At 39.9% G+C, this 21,137-nt stretch overlaps 1 protein-coding gene across 7 annotated transcripts in view; it reads left to right on the plus strand.

Annotated features, from left to right (window-relative positions):
* LOC121282775 (protein CASP-like) overlaps positions 1–21,137 on the plus strand; it is a 698,867-nt gene that overhangs the window by 445,122 nt on the left and 232,608 nt on the right. For 4 of the 7 annotated variants that reach the window (XM_041196551.1, XM_041196546.1, XM_041196550.1 and 1 more), the window contains exons 16-17: positions 6,732–6,797; positions 17,985–18,086. The exons of 1 other annotated variant lie outside the window; for it this stretch is intronic. In XM_041196551.1, coding sequence (XP_041052485.1) covers positions 6,732–6,797; positions 17,985–18,086 — 168 coding nt within the window. The remainder of the gene's footprint in view (positions 1–6,731; positions 6,798–17,984; positions 18,087–21,137) is intronic. 2 more of the 7 variants (XM_041196548.1, XM_041196553.1) reach the window with 1 other exon arrangement.

Raw genomic sequence — 21,137 nt, forward strand, 5'->3', positions numbered from 1 at the left:
ATTTTACTTTAAAGGTATGCTTCTCCATAAATCAACGGTTGAAAAAGAAGTTAAACAAAAGAACACACCTTGCTGACTAGTACATAATTCCAGCCATTCTGCTACTCACTGTCATTTTGATTACTGCCAGTAGTATGCTCCTTTGTATTGTCCTGCATTGATTAAAACGAGTTAGGAAACAGGGACCTATTTAACGAATTCTCTGGAACCTGATCTCAAAATCAACCTTACTTTCCCTCTGAGTAATTTCTCCTCTTGAAAAATGAACACAGATTTTAAATATGTAGAAAGCTTGTTTTGCCCCAGTTCCTTGTTTCTCTCCCATACTGTGCAGTACAATCCTGTTCTTTGGCAGTAGTTTTACACTTCATTGATTCATTTAGAAATTCCACCTTGTGTTGCCATCACTGGCTTCACAACCTAACTTCCACACCCCCATCAGGTTACTTCCTGCCTTTCTCCAATTGCCCTTCTGCTCATTTCAAAAATATTGCTGTAATTAATAGCAGTAGCTATCATTGATGAAGTGAAAAAGTAAAATGTAAACATATATAAAAAAAACACTTAAAATCCTGAAAATATGGAATGGAAACAAAAGGGTGCAAGTTCGCAGGTGTATAGGCATGTGAAAAGAGCAGAGGCTGTAATATTGCAGATGGAAATGTGTCATTGGTTAAGACAGCTGAATGTAAGATGAGATGGTGTAAATGTCTTTTTCAAGGGAGTTAAACTTTAAATAAAAACAATATACGGAGCTGATACTGAGAAAGCAATTCTGAACAACAGACAAGACAGGCAAAGCTTCACCAAGGTAGTTTTTATGGCAATTTAGTGATGGAAGCAGTCCAGATCTCAAGTACTGCAACAATTGCCACAATTAAATCATCTTTATCAATATGGGCACTGCTCTTACTGTGTTCTCCCGACTGGAAGAGAAATTGACAATTGATTAAATTTATACATCTTTGGCCTCTGGTATGTTCCTTCCTAGTCTCATACATAAACATGCAGCTGTGTGCACTTGACAGTCTTAAAGTTCCTGTGTAGAGAAGCATGATATTTAATTGTCAGGGACATCAGCAGAGCCTTGCCTCACAGGAAGGTGCTGTATGACTTCTGGTGGATTTGTTGTACTTTTCTGAGTTAAGAGTTTTTCTTGTTAAAAGCTAGTACAAGGTATTGATTATAGCAACAGGAGGTTTGTGAATAGAACAAATCCAGAATTGAAAAAACAGAGTTCCAAATATAGCACAGGCATTGTTAACTCTGTATTCTCAGGTAGTGTTAAAATGAGCTGCATGATCTGAGAAGGCATTCTTTCACTAAGAGAAAGTGACTGTTGGAGCCAGGAGCGTCTCAGAAATTTTACCTATCTGTTTCATCATCTGTGTCAATGTAGCTAATTTTAAATGTAATTTTGTAACTTAGCTACTTAACACTCTGCAGAAAAGTTGCCTTCTCCTGCCCCCTCCTGAAGATACCATTTTATCAGTTTACTCTTGGATACATATGTACTGATTGAGGTTATGTTTTTTTTTAATCAATTCTTATTAAACATTGAAGTATTTTATTTCCCATATTTTCCCATAAACTGTAGCAAATTACTGGAGGGCATTAGTAAACTTTGCTGAATGGAAAAATAATTGGCAAATGAAAGTTCAACCCAGATAAATGTCAGGTAGTTCATTTTGGTAGGAAGAATAGGGAGGTCACTTATTACCTGAAGATGCAAGTCTAGGTGGGGCAGAGGAATAAAGGGAACTTGGAGTACAAATACATCAATCACCAGACATTGTGCCACAGGTTAGCAATGCCATTAAAAAAAAACAAACCAAGCACTAGGCTTTATTTCTAAGGGGATAGAATTAAAAAGTAGGGAGGTTTTGCTAAAATATATCGAACCCTGGTTAGACCACACTTAATTTATAGCGTGCAGTTCTGGTAGCTATGTTTTAAAAAGTACATAGATACACAGGAGAGGGTGCAGAGAAGATTCATAAGGATGACACCAGAAATGCATGGTTATACATATCAGGAAACATTCAACAGGCTAGGTCTCTTCTCTCTTGGAAAAAAAGGCTGAAGATTGACCTAATATAGGTCTTTACAATTTTAAAAGGTTTTGATAGAGTGGACATAGAGAGAATGTTTCCTCATGTGGGGAAGAGCATAACTAGAGACTGTCAATATAAGATAGTCACCAAGAAATCCAACAGGGAATTCAGAAGGAACTTCTTCACCCAAATAGTGATTTGAGAATGTGGAACTCGCTGTCAGATGCAGTGGTTGAAGCGAATATTATAGACGCATTTAGACAAGCGTTTAAGTGAGAAGGGAATAAAAGGTTGCAATGGTAGATTTAGATTGGGAAAGATAGGAGGAGGCTCAAGCAGAAACACCGGTGTGGGTTGGCTGGGCAGATTGGTCTGTTTCTGTGCCGTATGTCCATTGTAATCTAAAATGTAATATATATAATAAATGCAGAACTTGTGCTGTGAAGATGGCCAGTATAGAGGGGATTGACTGGAAGTCTATAACAAAACATTTTACCAGAAAATTAAAGTTTACTAATACTGAAATGTTACTTTCAGTTGCAGAGTGAGCAGATATTAAGGTATTAGGGGGAGGCAATGGCATAGTGGTATCCTTGCTGGACTAGTAATCCAGAGACCCAGGGTAATGCCCTGGGGACCTGGGTTCAAGTCCTGCCATGGCCATTGTCAATTGTTGTAAAAACCCATCTGGTTCACTGATATCCTTTAGGGTCCTTACCTGGTCTGGCCTACATGTGACTGCAGACCCACAGTAATGTTGTTGACTCTTAAATGCCCTCTGAACAAGAGCAATGAGGGATGGGCAATAAATGCTGGCCTGGCTAGTGATGCCCACATCCCATGAATGAATAAAAAAAAGGTACAAGGAGAAACTTGCATTGTAAAGTGGTCAGAATTTTTTTTCTTTCGTGGGATGTGTGTTGCTGCCAGCATTTGTTGTTTGTCCCTTGAGAAGGTGGTGGCAAGCCTTAACTTGTACCAAGATATACTAAGTGCGTACCACCGCACAGTCATTGTGGAGACGAAGTCCCGCCTTCACTTTGAGAATACCCTGCATCGTGTTGTGTGGCACTACCACTGTGCTAAATGGAATAGATTTCGAACAGATCTAGCAACTCAAAACAAAAACAAAAACAGAATTACCTGGAAAAACTCAGCAGATCTGGCAGCATCGGCGGAGAAGAAAAGAGTTGACGTTTCGAGTCCTCATGACCCTTCGACAGAACTTCAAAGTTCTGTCGAAGAGTCATGAGGACTCGAAACGTCAACTCTTTTCTTCTCCGCCGATGCTGCCAGACCTGCTGAGTTTTTCCAGGTAATTCTGTTTTTGTTTTTGTTTTGGATTTCCAGCGTCTGCAGTTTTTTTGTTTTTATCTCTAGCAACTCAAGATTGGGCATCCATGAGGTGCTGTGGGCCGTCAACAGCAGCAGAATTGTACTTGAACACAATCTGTAACCTCATGGCCCGGCATACCCCCCCACTCTACCATTACCATCAAGCCAGAGGATCAACCCTGGTTCAATGAAGAGTGCAGGAGGGCATGCCAGAAGCAGCGCCAGGAATACCTAAAAATGAGGTGTCAACCTGGTGAACAACACAGGACTACTTGCATGCCAAACGCATAAGCAGCAAGTGATAGACAGAGCTAAGCGACCCCACAACCAACAGATAAGATCTAAGTTTTGCAGTCCTGCCACATCCAGTCATGAATGGTGGTGGACAATTAAACAACTCACTGGAGGGGGAGGCTCCACAAATATACCTGTCTTCCGTGATGGAGGAGCCCAGCATATCAGTGCAAAAGATAAAGCTGAAGCATTTGCAACAATCTTCAGCCAGAAGTGCCAATTGGATGATCCATCTCGGCCTTCTCCAGAGGTCCCCAGCATCACAGATGCCAGTCTTCAGCCAATTCGATTCACTCCACAGTATATCAAGAAATGGCTGAATGCACTGGATACTGCAAGGGCTATGGGACCCGACAATATTTCAGCAATAGTAATGAAGACTTGTGCTCCAGAACTTGCCACGCCCATAGCCAAGCTGTTCCAGTAGCTACAACACTGGCATATACCTGGCTATGTGGAAAATTGCCCAGGTATGTCCTGTACACAAAAAGCAGGACAAATCCAACCCGGCCAATTACCGCACCATCAGTCTACTCTCGATCATCAGTAAAGCAATGGAAAGGGTCACCAACAGTGCGATCAAGTGGCACTTGCTTGGCAATAACCTGCTCATTGATGCCCAGTTTGGGTTCCACCAGGGCCACTCAGCTCCTGACCTCATTACAGCCTTGGTTCAAACATGGACAAAAGAGCTGAACTCCCGAGGTGAGATGAGAGTGACTGCTCTTGACATCAAGACAGCATTTAACTGTGTGTGGCATCAAGGAGCTCTAGCAAAACTGGAGTCAATGGGAATCAGGGAGAAAACTCTCCGCTGGCTGGAGTCATACCTAGCACAAAGGAAGATGGGTGTGGTTTTTGAAGGTCAGCCATCTCAGCTCCAGGACATCACTGCAGGAGTTCCTCAGGGTAGTGTCCTCAGCCCAACCATCTTCAGCTGCTTCATCAATGACCTTCCTTCCATCATAAGGTCAGAAGTGGGGATGTTCGCTTATTGCACAATGTTCAGCACCATTCGCAACTCCTTAGGTATTGAAGCAGTCCATGCCCAAATGCAGCAGGATCTGGCCAATATCCAGGCTTGGGCTGACAAGTGGCAAGTAACATTCATGCCACACAAGTATCAGGCAATGACCATCTCCAACAAGAGAGAGTCTAACCATCGCACCTTGAAGGTCAATGGCATTACCATCACTGAATCCCCCACTATCAACATCCTGGGGGGTTACCATTGACCAGAAATTGAACTGGACTAGCCATGTAAATAGTGTGGCTACAAGAGCAGGTCAGAGGCTAGGAATTGTGTAATCAGTAACTCACCTCCTGACTCCCCAAAGCCTGTCCACCATCTACAAGGCACAAGTGAGGAGTGTGATGGAATACTCCCCACTTGCCTGGATGAGTGCAGCTCCCACAACACTGAAGAAGCTGGACACCATCCAGGACAACGCAGTCCGCTTGATTGGCACCACATCCACAAACATTTACTCCCTCCACCACCGACACACAGTGGCAGCAGTGTGTACCATCTACAAGATGCACTGCAGGAATTCACCAAGGCTCCTTAGACAGCACTTTCCAAACCCATGACCAGTACCACCTAGAAGGACAAGAGCAGCAGATAGATGGGAACACCACTGCCTGGAGGTACCCCACCAAGCCACTCACCACCCTGACTTGGAAATATATCGCCGTTCCTTCACTGTCACTGGGTCAAAATCCTGGAACTCCGTTCCTAACATCACTGTGGGTGTACCTACACCACATAGACTGCAGCGGTTCAAGAAGGCAACTCGCCACCAGCTTTTCAAGGGCAACTAGGGATGGGCAATAAATGCTGGCCCAGCCAGCAAAGCCCACATCCCATGAATGAATTTAAAAAAAAACCTAATTATTATAGTAATGCATTGAACTAATTAATTGGAAAATTTGTTTGCACCAATGTAACAAGAAATAGGAGTAGAAGTAGGCCATATGGCTTCTCTAGCCTGCTGCACATACATAAGGTAATGGCTAAACTTTTATGTTAACTCCACTTTCCAGCCCTTTTCAAATATGCCTTGATTTACTTAGAGTTCAAAATCTATAGTCGAAAAATCTTGAATATACTCAACAACTGAGCATCCACAACCCTCTGAGGTAGAGAATTCTGAAGAATGTTCTGAGTGAAGAAATTTCTCATCTCAGTTCTAAATAGCTGGCTTCATATCCTGAGACACTCCAGCCAGAGGAATACAGACTCTCACCACCTATTCTGCCAAGCCCTCTAAATATTGTATACATTTCAATGAAATCACTGTCATTCTAAACTCTAGGTAATATAGGCCCATTCCACTCATTCCCTTTTCATAGGACAACCCTCATCTTAGGAATCAATAATGAATCTTTGCTGCACCCCTCTAAGATAAGTATATTCTTCCTTAGGTACAAAGATCAATACTGTGCCTTGTACCCCAGACATGGACTCACCAAAGCCCTATATAATCTCAGCAAGACTTCTTAACTCTTATACTCCAACCCTCTTGAAATATACATAATATTTATGCAACATTTTCATTCGGAATAGCTTGCTTTACCTGCATGTTAACTTTCCATAATTCATTCCCAATCCTCCTGAATTCCAACATTTGCTAGTCTCACACCTTTAAAAAAAATTCTGCTTTTCCATTCTCCCTATCAAAATTGATAATTTCACATATTATACTCCATCTGCTGCCTTCTTGCACTTGAACAACCTTTATTCAGGTTGGAAATAGGTAATTAAAGTGAAGTAATCATTTGGAGAATAAGGAGCTTACCTGACATTCAACATCATAGTTATTGAAGCTAATGATTTTTGTGCCACCAAGAATCATAAAGACATCTCTGCCATGAAGCTCAACTGCTCTTTCCCACCTTCCTCCTCACCACCAAAAACACAATCCATTAAAACAATCAGTGACAATATATATTGTGTGTGCTTCAGTATATAGCATGCTAGGTCACTGTAAAGAGACAAAAAACACTCCCCCTTGTTTTTTATTCTTATCGAAACTTGTTTTTTAACAGAGGTTCCAGGCCAGAACATACAAAGAGTGTTGCAGGAAGTAAAGAAACGAAGATATGGTTCAGAAGGTAGGTCCTGGGATGTTCTGTTAATTACAACCAATAGGATTCATGTAAACATAGTAAATATACAAAACACAAGTTATGTTGTCTGATACTGGCCTGGAATCTGCTGGAAAACAGATAATGTAAGTATAAAAATCAAGGCATTAACTCCTTAAAGCTGCAATGAACAACGGTTTGGTGCTTATTATTTAAATCTATTTTTGAGCACATTTATTCTCCTTAAACTGCATTTTAATACACTCCTAATTGCTAATTGTTTATTTTAAACACTTCATTTGAACATCATATGCAACAATTTGTAAATTTAAAGAAAAGGATTATTTTGGTGATGTTACTGTGGAGTAGCTGGTTAAGTGACTCAGAGAGCATGGCTGTTGGAGGTTACTGCAGAGATGAGAAGTCTTTGTGTCTTTTTGACAAGTAGTTAAAACTGAGCACAGTGGAAGCTGCAGGTTTTACCGCTCAAAATCTGGAGCATACTGAAGTTGTTCAGAGAGATGAGTGTATTTAAACAAATTAGATTTAAAAGGCATTGCAGCTTTAAGTGATGGCTGATGTATATTAACAGTTGTGACTTAATGAAGCTTATGGTTTGAATTACTTCTGTGGGCCTATTACCAGGGGATATTCACAAGACTGAAATCTGTCTTGTTGGCTGATCTACAGGTTGCCTAAGGTTTTATTGACCATTTGAAGTGTTTACAAGCTCCTATGACCCCAGTAGTTTCTGAATACTTAACAGCAGTTTGGTCAAGTAAAATATTGATTGAATAGCTTGGGTAATTAAGATCATTTTGTACATTCTTGTCAGCTCCATAATCACCCTGTTAGATTGAAAAGATGGATTGAAGTGGAGAATTTAATTCAATAAAGGCTATGTGATATCTTTAGAAAAATTAAAACTCTAAATTATTTTAAACCTCAGCAGTATTATCCTTCTGACTATGTCACTGGATTTTTTTTAGTAGCTGTAAGATTCCTATTTTTTTTAAATGTTTAACAAATTCTCATTAACTTGTAGTAAAATATAACAGGATAGAACCATCTTTGTCATTTACCTAAGTCAAATTAGTTATGTGTTATATCAAATATTTGACTGTAATATCATAGTTTCCTAATGCAGAAGTAGGGAATTCAACAACCCATTGCTTGCACATTTTTAGATAAAATAGCAGTGATTGCACTTCAAAAGTAACTTGCCTGTGAAACGTTTTGTGATGTTCCAAAAATGTTTAAAGTGCAAGTTCTTTTTACTTAAATTGACTGTTGTTTGGCTCAGCTTTCAGGGAAATACATAGCTTACATTACTGGTGCCTTTGCTGTTATTTTTGCCAAATCTACTGTGACCTCATAGTTCACAAAAAATTTGAAGTGGGAATTGGAATGGATCACAGTATAGACAGGGCAGTGTAAAGTGCTGTATCTGGGGTGAAATAGATCTGTAAGCAGTCAGAGTGAGTGCATAAATTTCACAAGTGTTAAGGCCTGCATTGGGACAGTATACATGTTTGTAATTTTCACAAGTACTTCATGCTCTTTTAGACTTGTTGAATAATAGGGTTGTAAGGATCCATCTCTGGGATCTGTCTCTGCTGTGGCGCAAAATGGGCGATGCCAGATCAGCCATTGACTTTCTACCTCCCTTGTGCCTTGCAACCATTACATGGTAGGCATCTGCATTCATTCCACTGAATCGTATAGGATCCTGGTTAAACCCATTAAAATCATCATAAAGTTGTGATAAAACCTCTGGAATGTCAGCAGCAGGAGCTTCTGTAGCAATAAAACAAAAAACTGGTGACCTAGGATTTCCAGCTGTTTCTTATAGGTTAGCTTCACCAGTTCGTATTTGGAATCTTAGATGGAAGCTTATAGGCATAGCAGCGTCTGTTATTGAGAAGGGTGAAGTAGGAAAGAGGATGACCAGAGAATTACCTTGCAAAATATACCTCCTCCTAGATAATCGATAATCAATGACATGAGCCATGGATAATCAGATGACATGAGTTCTGAAACTTTTTGTACTTCAGGCTATCCTGTGCTTTCCTGCCCACATGAGGACTTCAGGGCAGCAGGAAATGATGATTCTTTTCGGCATGATAGCCTTTTATAGCTGAAAGGATTCTTCAATATCTATGAGATACATTTTAGATTTAAATAACAAAGTTTTAGCAACAAGTTAGCTAAAGTCACTGGAAACCCTGTGAATATGACCACGTTTTGTGCTGGAGGATTGCATTGTTCACTTGATATGAACATTGCAAGCTGTTTCTGAAGAGCATTACTTTCAGCAGGACCAGCACCTTCTGATTATTGTTAATAACGTTCACATGTTTGTAAAATTCCCAAGTGCAGAGAAACTCTAGAGTGCTTTGCAGGAGACTTTTGAAGCCTGTAAGGGAAATGACAGTACAGAGAAGTGAAGAGTGGAAGTCCACTGGGTGAGGTCAATACTGATAGATATATGGACTGGAGAAAACAGGGAATGAGAACTAGGCTTATTCCAGAGGCACCGAGGGTATCTACAAAGTCTTCTGACTGGAGGAGATCTCGGGTGTTGGAGTGCATGAGATCATGCCGGTGTTTGGCAGATGTTTAGTCATTGCTCTGGGAAACAGGGTACTGTGGGCTTGACAAGGATGGTGTGCAGATGAAAGTAATGATGAATTGTGGTTTATGGAAAGTGCAAGTTGGAAGGCTGTAACAAGAGTTGTGAAGTAGTGCAACCTTGAAGTGTTACTGAAGTTCAGTAAGTTAGGAAACAAACTCCCTCCCTTTGCATAAAATTGCTGTTAATTTTGATTACATTTGAGTTAGTTTGGACAGGAAACCTTTCTATTATCTGTCTAAATAACAACTGTAATCCCATGCAATGCACTTTAACAACTAACGTTTTTTAAAAAGAAAACCCTGTCACAGCATAAAATGGCAATCCACATTACTGAAACCAAATAAAACTGAGATGATATTAATGTGACATACGAGATTCACAACATTCTATCCCTCTCATCTCTCAAGTGACACAAGCTCATATTGATTTCTTGTTGCTTCTTTTTATTTGACATAATTTGATGTGACTCGTTGCATTCAATTTTCATTTCTGACACGTTTAATTTAGATATACTGTTGTAAGTAGCACTGTAATTCTGTTTAATGGGACACAGTTATGATCCTTTCTCAGTGTAAATCTGTGCTACTACATGTTTTTTATTTTCTAACATCTGATGCTAAATTTCTTTGAAACCATGGCCTATTAAGTTAGCTCAGCTCAGATTTGCACATTAAACACATCAGTATATTCGACTAATATTTTGGTTTTGGTGATAATATGCACTGGCATATGTGGCCGTTATTGTATCTTTGATGTACACGTGATTTTGTTTTAAACCATGTCATCGGTATGCTTAAACTGGCGTTCTCCTTTTACAGTTCATTTAACCATGAGAGAGAGGGGCTGCTTATGGTGCTTAAAAGTACAATGTAAGCTTCAGAAAATGCTGGAACTGGTGCAGACATCCTTCTTTTGATGGTCTGCGACCTCTTCATTAGTGAGAAGAAAAGTAGGTTCCTCGGTGGCTAATTTCTATGATATAACATACTAAGCCATTCTCACCAGGTTGATCTCTCAGTGTGATTCCTGGTCTGATCCTGGTGTGTTGCTATACTGAACTGGCTTCTCTCAACAATAGGGACATTTGAATTAGTTGCAGTGTCTGAGTTAGAGAAACGTTCTTGTGGCCCATCAGTGACCCTTCTAGAGAATGCACATTGCTGGGGCCCATGTTGGTGAATAGCCTGCTAATGCTCACTGAGAACATATTGAATTAATTGACACATGAATGAGGTGTTGAGGGAAGAAATAAAATAGGGAAAGAGGGCAGCTTGATAATTCAGGGAGTGACTAAAGTTGGATCAGGGCAACTGAAATTTGAAAAGGCAAAATGTTTGTTAGTGCAGTATATTGAAATAGTAGGACCTGTATATTCCATATGTCAAGCACTCAATCTCAAGGAATTAGCTGCTTACTATATATAGGAACAAAAAAATCTGTGTATTTTATTGAAGAAATGTGTGTAGTTTGTGCTAGCATGAACACATATCTTACTGATGCTCATATTGGCATAGTCGTATTGCACTGGTAAACACTCAGACCTGGAAAGTATATGTTGCAGGCAGTAAACATTAAGAGAAAAACGTTTTATAAATAAAAGAAAAATTCAGGTCCCAAGCACGAGTTCTATTTTATGGTTTTGTTGGGATATGTAGGGATGTGACCAGCAGCTGATTGAAAGACTTATTGCCAGAATGGGAGCTATGGAATTCAGGTCAGTCAGTATTTGTGACTTTGGATGGAGTTCATTGCTGGTAGATATAGATTAGGCTTCCCACCAGAATCCCAGGGCTGCCTGTCATTATACATCAGGCTGCCTCAGTTGCAGTGGTTTTATCTGTCTTCAGTGGGTCTGTGTGATGGAGCTATTTGTGACAATAGAATGTTCCTCGTCAGGAAATTATTGGTTGGGGGGGGGGGGGGTGCAGGGGTGGGGGAGGACAATAGCTCTCTCAGTGGGCTCACAGCAGAGCAGCCTTTGGGAGAGGGACTTAAAGAAGCAAGTAGGTGCCTGTTCAGATGAGTGGGAACCAAAGCCTAGAGCATTAGAAAGAACTGTTCATCGAATTCTCTGGCATGCTTGAGGCATGTTTCAGAGGCATTTTCAGGCATGTGAAACTTGTCATCTTTATTAATATCAAAACCATGTTCGTGAAGTGTCCTCTTGATATTGAGGTCATGGAAGTACATCAGTGCTGTCAGTTGTTAAATAGCTGCAGTGCATTGTTAGTTTTCGTTGTTTTCAGTAAACAAATACCGAATCCATAATGCGCACAAAACAAAAAGAATGTTGCATAGTTTATCAGCCAATATTGTAATGTCAAGAAATCTACCAAACATCTACACTACAGGCTATGTTGTATATCACAACAATCGTATGACCCTTTCACCAACATCACACCAAATCCAGCTCCTATTAGTACCTCAGTGTTATAGCCTAGTCAGTTTTAGTTCATTGCCTGTGCTGTGGCTAATAGACAGAAGTGAGGGGAAAATATCTCTCCTGTAGGCCTATCCTCTGCTGGCTTATTCTTTCTCCCTCTGTCTTTGTCCTTCTCTTTGTTCCAGCAGAGCGGTCCTCCACATAACAGACAGAAGCTGAGGCACCTCACACTTCCATCTTCTCCATGACTTCCTCACTTTGGTCCCTGCTCATTTTGTCTTCTATGAAGAAAGGAAATCGTGGCTAATTTTGGCTACTGTTCCTGGACACATGGGTACTGCAGCCTAGTGGTTTTAGTGCTCTTTAATGAAATGAATGCAAAATACAGTTTGAGCCCTACATTCCAATGCTAAGAGACACTGATAGGGAGAGTGAAACAATCTCATATCTGCAGCTTCTGATCTGCCTCTGTTGATTTTTTACAATATGTGATCTACTACAATTTGTTTTGCAGTTTGTTTCCATTTGCATTGTTTGCTTGAGATAGAGTAGGAAGTCCTGTTAAATCCTTGGATCAGGTTTCTTTTTGGGGAGTGAAGTAACAGCAAGTCCAGGGTTGTACTTGGCTGATGAAGCAAGGTAAGGAGCATACAGGTAATAGTGTAGAGACCTGTGGGATGGATGTAAGGAACAGGAGAGCACAGCTTTTGATCTGTAGTTCATGTATCAGAGGATTATGGATGCTAAGAGTACAGGCAGGGTAAGGAACAGCGAGCTTGCTTTTGTCCGCTAGCAGAGATGTACTTATCCAAAAATGAAGTTATTAATTTTATGATGGAAAGGAGCACAAATGAACAGTTAAAGTTATTTTTTAGAACTATATAGTGAGGTGACACAGAATGCCTGTATGCCAGAGATTTTTTTTGAACTGTGCTTTTCATGTCTATAACAATTAGAATGATAACAGAGATAGCCCTGGGATCTGACTGGTTGACATTCTGAGATGTGATTGGTTGAAGAGATAGGCTGACAGAGCAGTAGACTTAAGGATTTGACTGGTATGCAAGCTGGCTGATTTGGGAACACATTCACTTGTGGATCAGGAAATTGTAGTTTCAGGGCTAGACATAATGCAAGCTAATAGTACTGGAACTCTGCAAACACAGGATCATTTACCTACTATCCTGTAAACTTCTGAGATGCTTTTAGTTGTAGGGACAGTTCTTGTCTGATTAGTGCTAGGGTGGGGAATAATGACACAACTTCAACCAGACACTTTTTAAAAAAAAGTAAGATGAGTGGTTGAATTCCTGAGAAGTCAGAGGTTGATCTAGAGTTGTGCAATTCAGTTTTAATTACGGTAAAATGCCATTCTGTTTGCAGCTGTATATGAAATTTTGCACCTACTTGTGATAATTGCCTATTGAGTTGCATCAGCGCATAATTCAAACCGCTATCTATGCAGTCATTAAAAATCCTGCAGTGAGCTATAAGTTGTGCATCAGATTTATTGTTGCTTGTTATTGTTTTGGGATGAGTTTACAACACTGCAGTACTTTGCACAGTAAACAGGTCCACAGATGTTCCGGCGCATAGTGATAGGTGCTTTTAAAAAACTATTAATGATGTAAATAGTACAGATACTCATTTCAAACAGGCTTTCAAGCCCTGGTTTGATTGAGGCTGCATTTGTTTAGTCAGGGGCACAGAATTGTGAAAAGTATTCTTAATCTTACACTATTATGTTCTTTGTAATCTCCTGCGTGATTTCTGCTCAGATTACTTTGCCAGCCCCTGAAATTTAAAACTTTTTATATATAAAATACCTAATGGGAGATTTTGTTGAACCTGTCACCATCTGAAGAACCATCACTTCATCTCTTCATTTCCCCTCTGCCTGATAGATGTTACAGGATGGGTTGTATTACTTACAGAGCTATTATGGAGTCATAGAATGGTTACAGTGCAGAGGAGATCATTCTGCCCATCCTGTCCATGCTGGACTTCTGCCAGAGCAATTCATCTAGTGTCAGTCTTTGTGTTATCCCCGTAGCCCTGCATATTTCTGCTTTTCAGATAATAATCCCATTCCCCTTTAAATGGCTCAATTGAATTTGCTTCCACCACATTCTCAGGCAGTGCGTTCAAGATCCTAACCACTCGCTGTGTGAAAAAGCTTTTCCTCTCTTCTGTACACTTCAATGGGAACCAATGTCTGGAGCCACCTAAACTTGGAAAGACTTTCACCAGCTGAGTATGTGCTTTCCTGGAGACCTCTGGATGAGATTCCAGTCAGGGCTTGGTGACTTGCTCAGGAGTGAATGGAAATGCTATGAGAGGACTGCAGCCCCTATCATATTGCAGAGAGGCTGAGGGATAAAAGAAACTTGAAATGATGGCTCTCCATGAGGAATAAATTGAACAGTTCATTCTTTGTTTAAGATGGGGAGGGATAAGAATATTATGAACTAAACACATTACTCTTTTCCCCTACAGCATTGTTAATTTAATGCTAAAACTTGTTAGCTGTTACAAGGCTTGAAATATCTATATGTCCAAAACAAGGTTTTCAAAATTTAAGATGTTCAAAAATTACATATTTCACTATAAGATGATTATGTGTACCATAAAATTGCCTTTTATTTCTTTGAGTACCTTCATTAATATTTTTACCTGAAGGTCTCGTGCTCCCTGTCAAAATCCTGGAATTGATATTTTTGCCCAGAGCTGTTACGTTGTAAACTGCATGCAGATCCCAGAGTCTGAATGTTTGCAGTATGCACAGTTTCCCAAATTGCATTAGTAACATTCTGGAAAGGTCTGTCTTCTCGGCCTCCAAAAGCATCTTTTACTCTATTCAGGTAAAGCTTAAACAGAGAGTGAGAGGAAAGAGAGACAAAAAGAGGAAGAGAGAGAATGAGCATGTAAGAGAGAAAGACAGAAGCAGGGATAGTCTCACTGCAGCATGACAGGTAGTACTGATAACACCAATGCAGCAGTTTTATTTACCATGCAATTACAAACCAACCAAGGGAAAGAGAAACGGTGTTTTCCTTTACATGTTTCCATATGAAAATGAAATTAATGCAAACTAGACAATTTATTTGAGTAAGTTTTTAACTAAACTTCTATATAGAAGTTATTAATTGAGTCACAAAGCATGCCGGTTTGGACAAACAGTTCCATTGTTTATAATTTGAAAACCAAACCAATGTCTTCATCTACCTATCGATAGATTCAACATCTGCATTCATTTTGCTATATATGTGGATATAGGAATATGTAATAGAAATATTTTTTGTAAACTGTAATTACACCCCCACCCACCAGTGATAGGACTCAGTTTGCATCACCCTGCTCTTCAGCCTAGGGTGCAGAGAAACCCCTATGCTCTAACAAACTCCACTATCCTGCTTCTCAAAATGCTGCAGTGTTTGCTATTAAACTATAAGTAATATAAGTTAAAAAGAAACTGAATTATGTCTGCCCATCTGTTCCAATAACTCTCTGCCCATGAATCTTGATGACCCACACAAGTTCTTGATTTTCTTTGTGCAAAACACGCAAGAGATCAACCAATATCTTAGTAAAAATTCTATAGTTCACACTTCCTGTACGTATTAAATTTAATTCTCCTGTCACAAATGTATAATGGGGGAGATGGTGGTGTAGTGGTAATTTCACTGGGCAAGTAATCCAGTAACCCAGGCTAATGCTCTGAGGACAAAATAAAAACAGAAACAAATATCTGGAAAAACTCAGCAGGTGTGGCAGCATCAGTGGAGAAGAGCACAGTTGACATTTCGAGTCCTCATGACTCTTCAACAGAACTAAGTAAAAATAGGAAAGGGATGAAATATAAGCTGGTTTGGGGGGCGGGTGTTGGGGGGACAAGCAGCCAGTAATAGGCGGAGATAACCAAAAGAAGGACAAAGAGGTGTTGAACGTGGTGATATTATCCTTCAACACCTCTTTGTCCTTTTGTCTGTGACATCTTTTGGTTATCTCCACCTATTACTGGCTGCATGTCCCAACAACCACCACCCCGCCCCCCCCAAACCAGCTTATATTTCACCCCTTTCCTATTTTTACTTAGATCTGTTGAAGGATCACGAGGACTCGGAACGTCATCTCTTCTCCGCCGCTGCTGCCAGACCTGCTGAGTTTTTCCAGGTATTTCTGTTTCAGTTTTTGTTTTGGATTTCCAGCATCCGCAGTTTTTTGCTTTAATGCTCTGGGGACATGAGTTCAAATTCCACCATGCAATTCAATCAATCAAATCTGAAATTGGACGCTGGTCTCAGTAATAGTGACCATGAAATTCTCATTGATTGTTGTAAAAACCCATCTGGATCACCAGCATCCTTTAGGAAAGGAAATCTGCTGCCCTTACCTGTTCTGGCCTAGATGAGACTCCAGATCAAAACAATGTGGTTAACACTTAACTACTCCCAACAGCAATTAGGGCTGGGTAACAAATCCTTGCCAGTGATGTCCACATCCCATGAAAGAATATTTAAGTAAAATGAAAAACCTGTATGTCATGATGTTACAATGGCAAAGCCCTAGATAAATATGCCAAATCGCCGTTTGCCATGTATGAGTCAAATACAAAATAAGTTAACTTGCCGTTTTTCTCCACAAATGAATATTTTTGTGTACAAAATAACATTTTAAACTATTTTTAAAAATCAGAAGTTGATATTTCACAATGAAGTTATCGCTTCTATTTGGTAGGTTTTAGTGGCTTCAATAACTGCTATGCGGGAAAGTTTAGCCAAGCCATAGACTTGATCATTTTTGTGCCTAAGTCATGTCCTTCAATATCAGCTTCTTGCTTCAAAAAAATTTAGTTTGTCTTTCAAATTAAAACTGGAGAAAAAAATTTCAAAGGCTTTATTTATACAAAAGTTATTGAATGTTTAAAAATAGTGTGGGAGAGAGAAATGGCTTAGACTTTGCTGATTAGTTAGCTATCGTCACCTTAGTTGGTGTTTAACTGTATACACAATAAATATCACCTAAAACCTGAGAGAGAGAGAGAGAGAGAGAAGGCAGTTTGCATGACTTTCCTCACCTTACTAGGTTTTAAAATTCAAGTCAGTTCCATTATGGAAGCTAAGAGAAAGCCTCTAATTATCTCGTTTATTGCATATGTGGCGTTGATAGTTAGAAAATGGAAACAGTCTCATTATTGATACCTGTGAGACAGAAAGAAAAAGGACAGAATAGTGACAAAGTTGCAGAACGACACAGGTAGAATAGGGCAGGTAGAGGGAATGCAGGGGTTCACTTCTAAAAGCTAAATCAAAAGACCACATGAATATTTGCAGACATACATTAGATAATTACAGACTAGGATTGCCAACCCAGGGTTTCCATCCCCAATCCCCAGTGCTGCCAGATCTTGGGCACTCTTCTCCTGCCGCAGCTACCACCTCAATTGCTGCCAGACCTGGGATATCCCCAGGTATATGTTGGTAGAATGAAATGAAGCAGAATACAAGAGGAAACTTGTTCGAATCAATAATCATTAGCATAAACAAGTTAGGCTGAAAGGTCTGTTTTTGTGCTGTAAATTTTAAGTCTCCCACCCTCTTTTAGCCACCACCCATGTGCATACACAAGCATGCCCACAGACATATGTACCCATAGGCATGTACGCATACACACACAGACACATACACACACACACACACACACACAAGCATACAAACAAACCCCATGCTGGCTGTTAACATTCCCCTAGTTGTGAATGGCATGACATTATATTTGTCACACTTCAGTTGCTAGATTGCCTCATATAAATTTGATTCTTTTTTTAGAGGCCATCGAAAAGATTACCTAATCCCTAACTAAACTGAGAAAGATCCAGAAAATAATGATTTCTGGATACCTTTACACAAAAGTGTTAAAAATTGTCAAATTTAATGATGATAACTAAGGAAAGTAACAGTGAGCACATAATTGAAGAAAAAGTAGGTTACTGCAACTTTTCAGAGTACAGACATTTTTATATAGTTTGCAGTATATATTGGGCAAAAGGCCAGTCTTAAAACATCTTTCACATGTTAGTTGCTACTATATAGAAACACTGAAAGATTGTAAATACCTGTTTACTCCAGTGTATTGCAAATACATTTCTGCTGGCTATAAGCATCTCTTCAGTGTTCATTTGCAATTTTTATGTCTCCAGGCAACATCACAACGCGGATTAGAACCCCTGAGACCGGCTCTGATGAAGCCATCAAATCCATTCTAGAACAGGCCAAGAGAGAACTACAAGTGCAAAAAAATGGTGAGTACAGTGAAATCACAGATAAATAGGGGCAGACCCCAGGTAGAATTGCTTTGTTCTGATCAACATTGGAAGTGTGGACATCTTTTTTGTTGAAACTGAGAAGTTTTTGCACAAAGCATAGCATTCTACTCACAAAACCAATGCAGGATATAACATCAACCAACTTCCATTTTGTGACATAAATCGATGAGCCTCAATTTACCAGTTTCTTATATAATACAGACCTATAGAACCTTACTATAAATTTTGTACCTTCAAAGAAAGTACATATTGGAAAACATTTTTGCAACTGAAAAAAATTGTGTTTTTTAGTGTTATGATATAGAAGTTAGCCTTTTATGTAACACAAACCTACAATAGGATTCAGAAAATATGTATTGGAAATCAGTTCTGAACTGAAATAATTAACTTCCATATCATAATACTAAAAATCAGTGAAGCTTATATGCAAGTTGTCTTTCTGAAATTTTGAAGCTAATTAAGCATTGTCTTAATGCATTTCCATCAATTAGGAATTGTGATATTGACAAAAAAATTAAGTTGACCTAAATCTTAAATATTGCTGAAAAAGAGACATGCTGTCAAATATTTTTCATCTTGCACTCATCAGGACAGTTCACAAGAATATCATTAGTAAAGGGAGCAACAGTTTATTCTGCATGAGAAGAGAATGCTGATTGGTTGGCCAGTGGACTCTGATTAGTAGAGGTGTTGCACTAGGGAACAGTTAACTGCCAAGCTTTTGTTCAAATTCAAACCAGGCAAGTCGACTCTGATTGTTCAAGACATTTCCATGGGGAATGAATTAAGGAAAGGCTGCCCCCCAAGCTTTTGTTTAGTTGAAAAAGGGCAATATATAGACATACTCCTTCTGCCTGCAAAGGACAGCGCTGTGTGTGAGAATATATGTAGTTTCTATTATGCGCAAGTGAGCCACACTGCAAGCCCGACTGATAATCTTAGATTGGCTTTGTGTAATTCTTAGCACAATCCGGACTGTGGAGCATATATTGTCCTATCGTGAATCACATCTAATTTTGGATACTATGTTTTGAGTTTTGCAAGCACAGGCTGTTTGGGTACGGTCAAAACTTTGCCTGTTGCGAACAGCTGAAGGGACATGCTGTTTGATATGATCCGCCAGTTGTTCGGACATGCGCCCTACATTTTTTTTTGTTATTTATTCAAGGGATATTGGCTTCGCTGGCAAGGCCAGCATTTATTGACCACCCCTAATTGCCTTTGAGAAGATGGTGGTGAGCTGCCTTCTTGAACAGTTGCAGTCCACGTGGTCTAGGTACACCCACAGTGCTGTTGGGAAGGGAGTTTCAGGATTTTGACCCAGCAACAATGAAGGAACGGTGCTATATTTCCAAGTCAGAGTGGTGAGTGGCTTGGAGAGGTACTTCCAGGTGGTGGTGTTCATCCCACTGGTAGTGAAATGCATATACCATTTGTGTGATAGTTAGAATGTCTATTTGGCTTGATGGCAACATCCTGTTAGTGGAGAACACCACTCGTGGTGTTACTACACAGTAACAGTGTGAAACGGCTAGCTTCACCTGTTGCTCAAATTTTTCAGACACCTTACCCTTCCAGGGTAATCTGAGGTACGCTGGGCACTTTGCAGAGCCGAAAGTGCAGCCTTAGGCTCATTCATGAATTTGCACGATCTATAGGCTGTATGTCCCAACAACTGGCGGATCATATCAAACGGCATGCCCCTTTGGCTGTTTGCAACAGGCAAAGTACTGACCGTACCCAACTAGCCTGTGCTTGCAAAACTCAATACATAATGTCCAACATTAGATGTGATTCTGCAATTGGGCAGCACTTGCTGAACAATCCTGATTGTGCGAAGAATTACACTGAAAACCAACTTGATGATCAGTCGGGCTCACCTACACATATTAGAAGCTACATATATTCACACAAATGGTCCTGCTCTTTGCAGACAGAAGGAGCATGTTCACACATTTCACCTTTTACAGCTAAACAAAAGTTTGGGGGACAGCCATTCCCTGATTCATTCCCCATAGCAATGCCTTGACCAATTAAAGTCGGCCAACCTCGTTTGATTTTGAACAAAGGCTTGGCAGTTAACTGTTCCCTGGTGCATTCTCCATGGCAACACCTTTACCAATCAGAGTCTACTTGCCAACTAACCAGCACTCTCTTCTCATGCAGTATAAATTGTTCTTCCCTTTACTATTGGTAATCTTGCGAACTGTCCTGATGAGTGCAAGACGAAAAGCTTCGACAGCATGTCTTTTTTCAACAATACTCAAGTTCTGTACTTCCAAACAACTATTTAAATCTTAAGTGTAATTTTCATACAATCACAAAATGGGTACAGCACAGAAAGAGGCTGTTCAGCCCATCACTTCTGTGCCAGTTCTCTGCAAAAATAACTCAGCTCAGTCCCATTTCCCCAGCCTTTGCCTGAGACCCTGCAACTTATTGCTTATCAATTCCCTTTTGAAAGTCAAAGTTGAATCTGCCTTCACCACACTCTCAGGCAATACATTCCAGATCCTAACCACTCGCTGTGTAAAATAGTTTTTTCTAATGTCACCGTTAGTTCTTTTGCCAACTCCACCTAAAATTGGTGTCCTCTGGATGTTGACCCTACCACCAATGGGAAGACTTCCTCTCTGTCAACTTGTCTAGATCCTTCGTGATGTTGAACTCCACTATCAAATCTCCTCTCAACCATCTCTTCTGTAAGGTAAACAACCATAGCTTCTCCAATCTGTCCAGGTAACTGAAGTTCCCTATCTTTGGAACCATTCTTGTAAACCTGCACCTTCTCTAAACCATTCAGACCCTTCCTCAGGTGCAGCCCCCAGAATTGGACACTATATTGCAATTGAGATCAAACCAGTGTTTTATAAAGATTCACCATAACTTCCTTGCTTTTGTAATCTGTTTATAAAACCCAGGATTCCATATGCCTTATTAATCACTTTCTTAACTTGCCCTGCCACCTTCAATGATTTGTGCATGTGTATCCCAGGGCTGTCTGTTCTTACACCTGCTTTAGAATTG

This window comes from Carcharodon carcharias, chromosome 10 (genome assembly GCF_017639515.1).
Source record: "Carcharodon carcharias isolate sCarCar2 chromosome 10, sCarCar2.pri, whole genome shotgun sequence".
NCBI classification, from domain to species: domain Eukaryota; kingdom Metazoa; phylum Chordata; class Chondrichthyes; order Lamniformes; family Lamnidae; genus Carcharodon; species Carcharodon carcharias.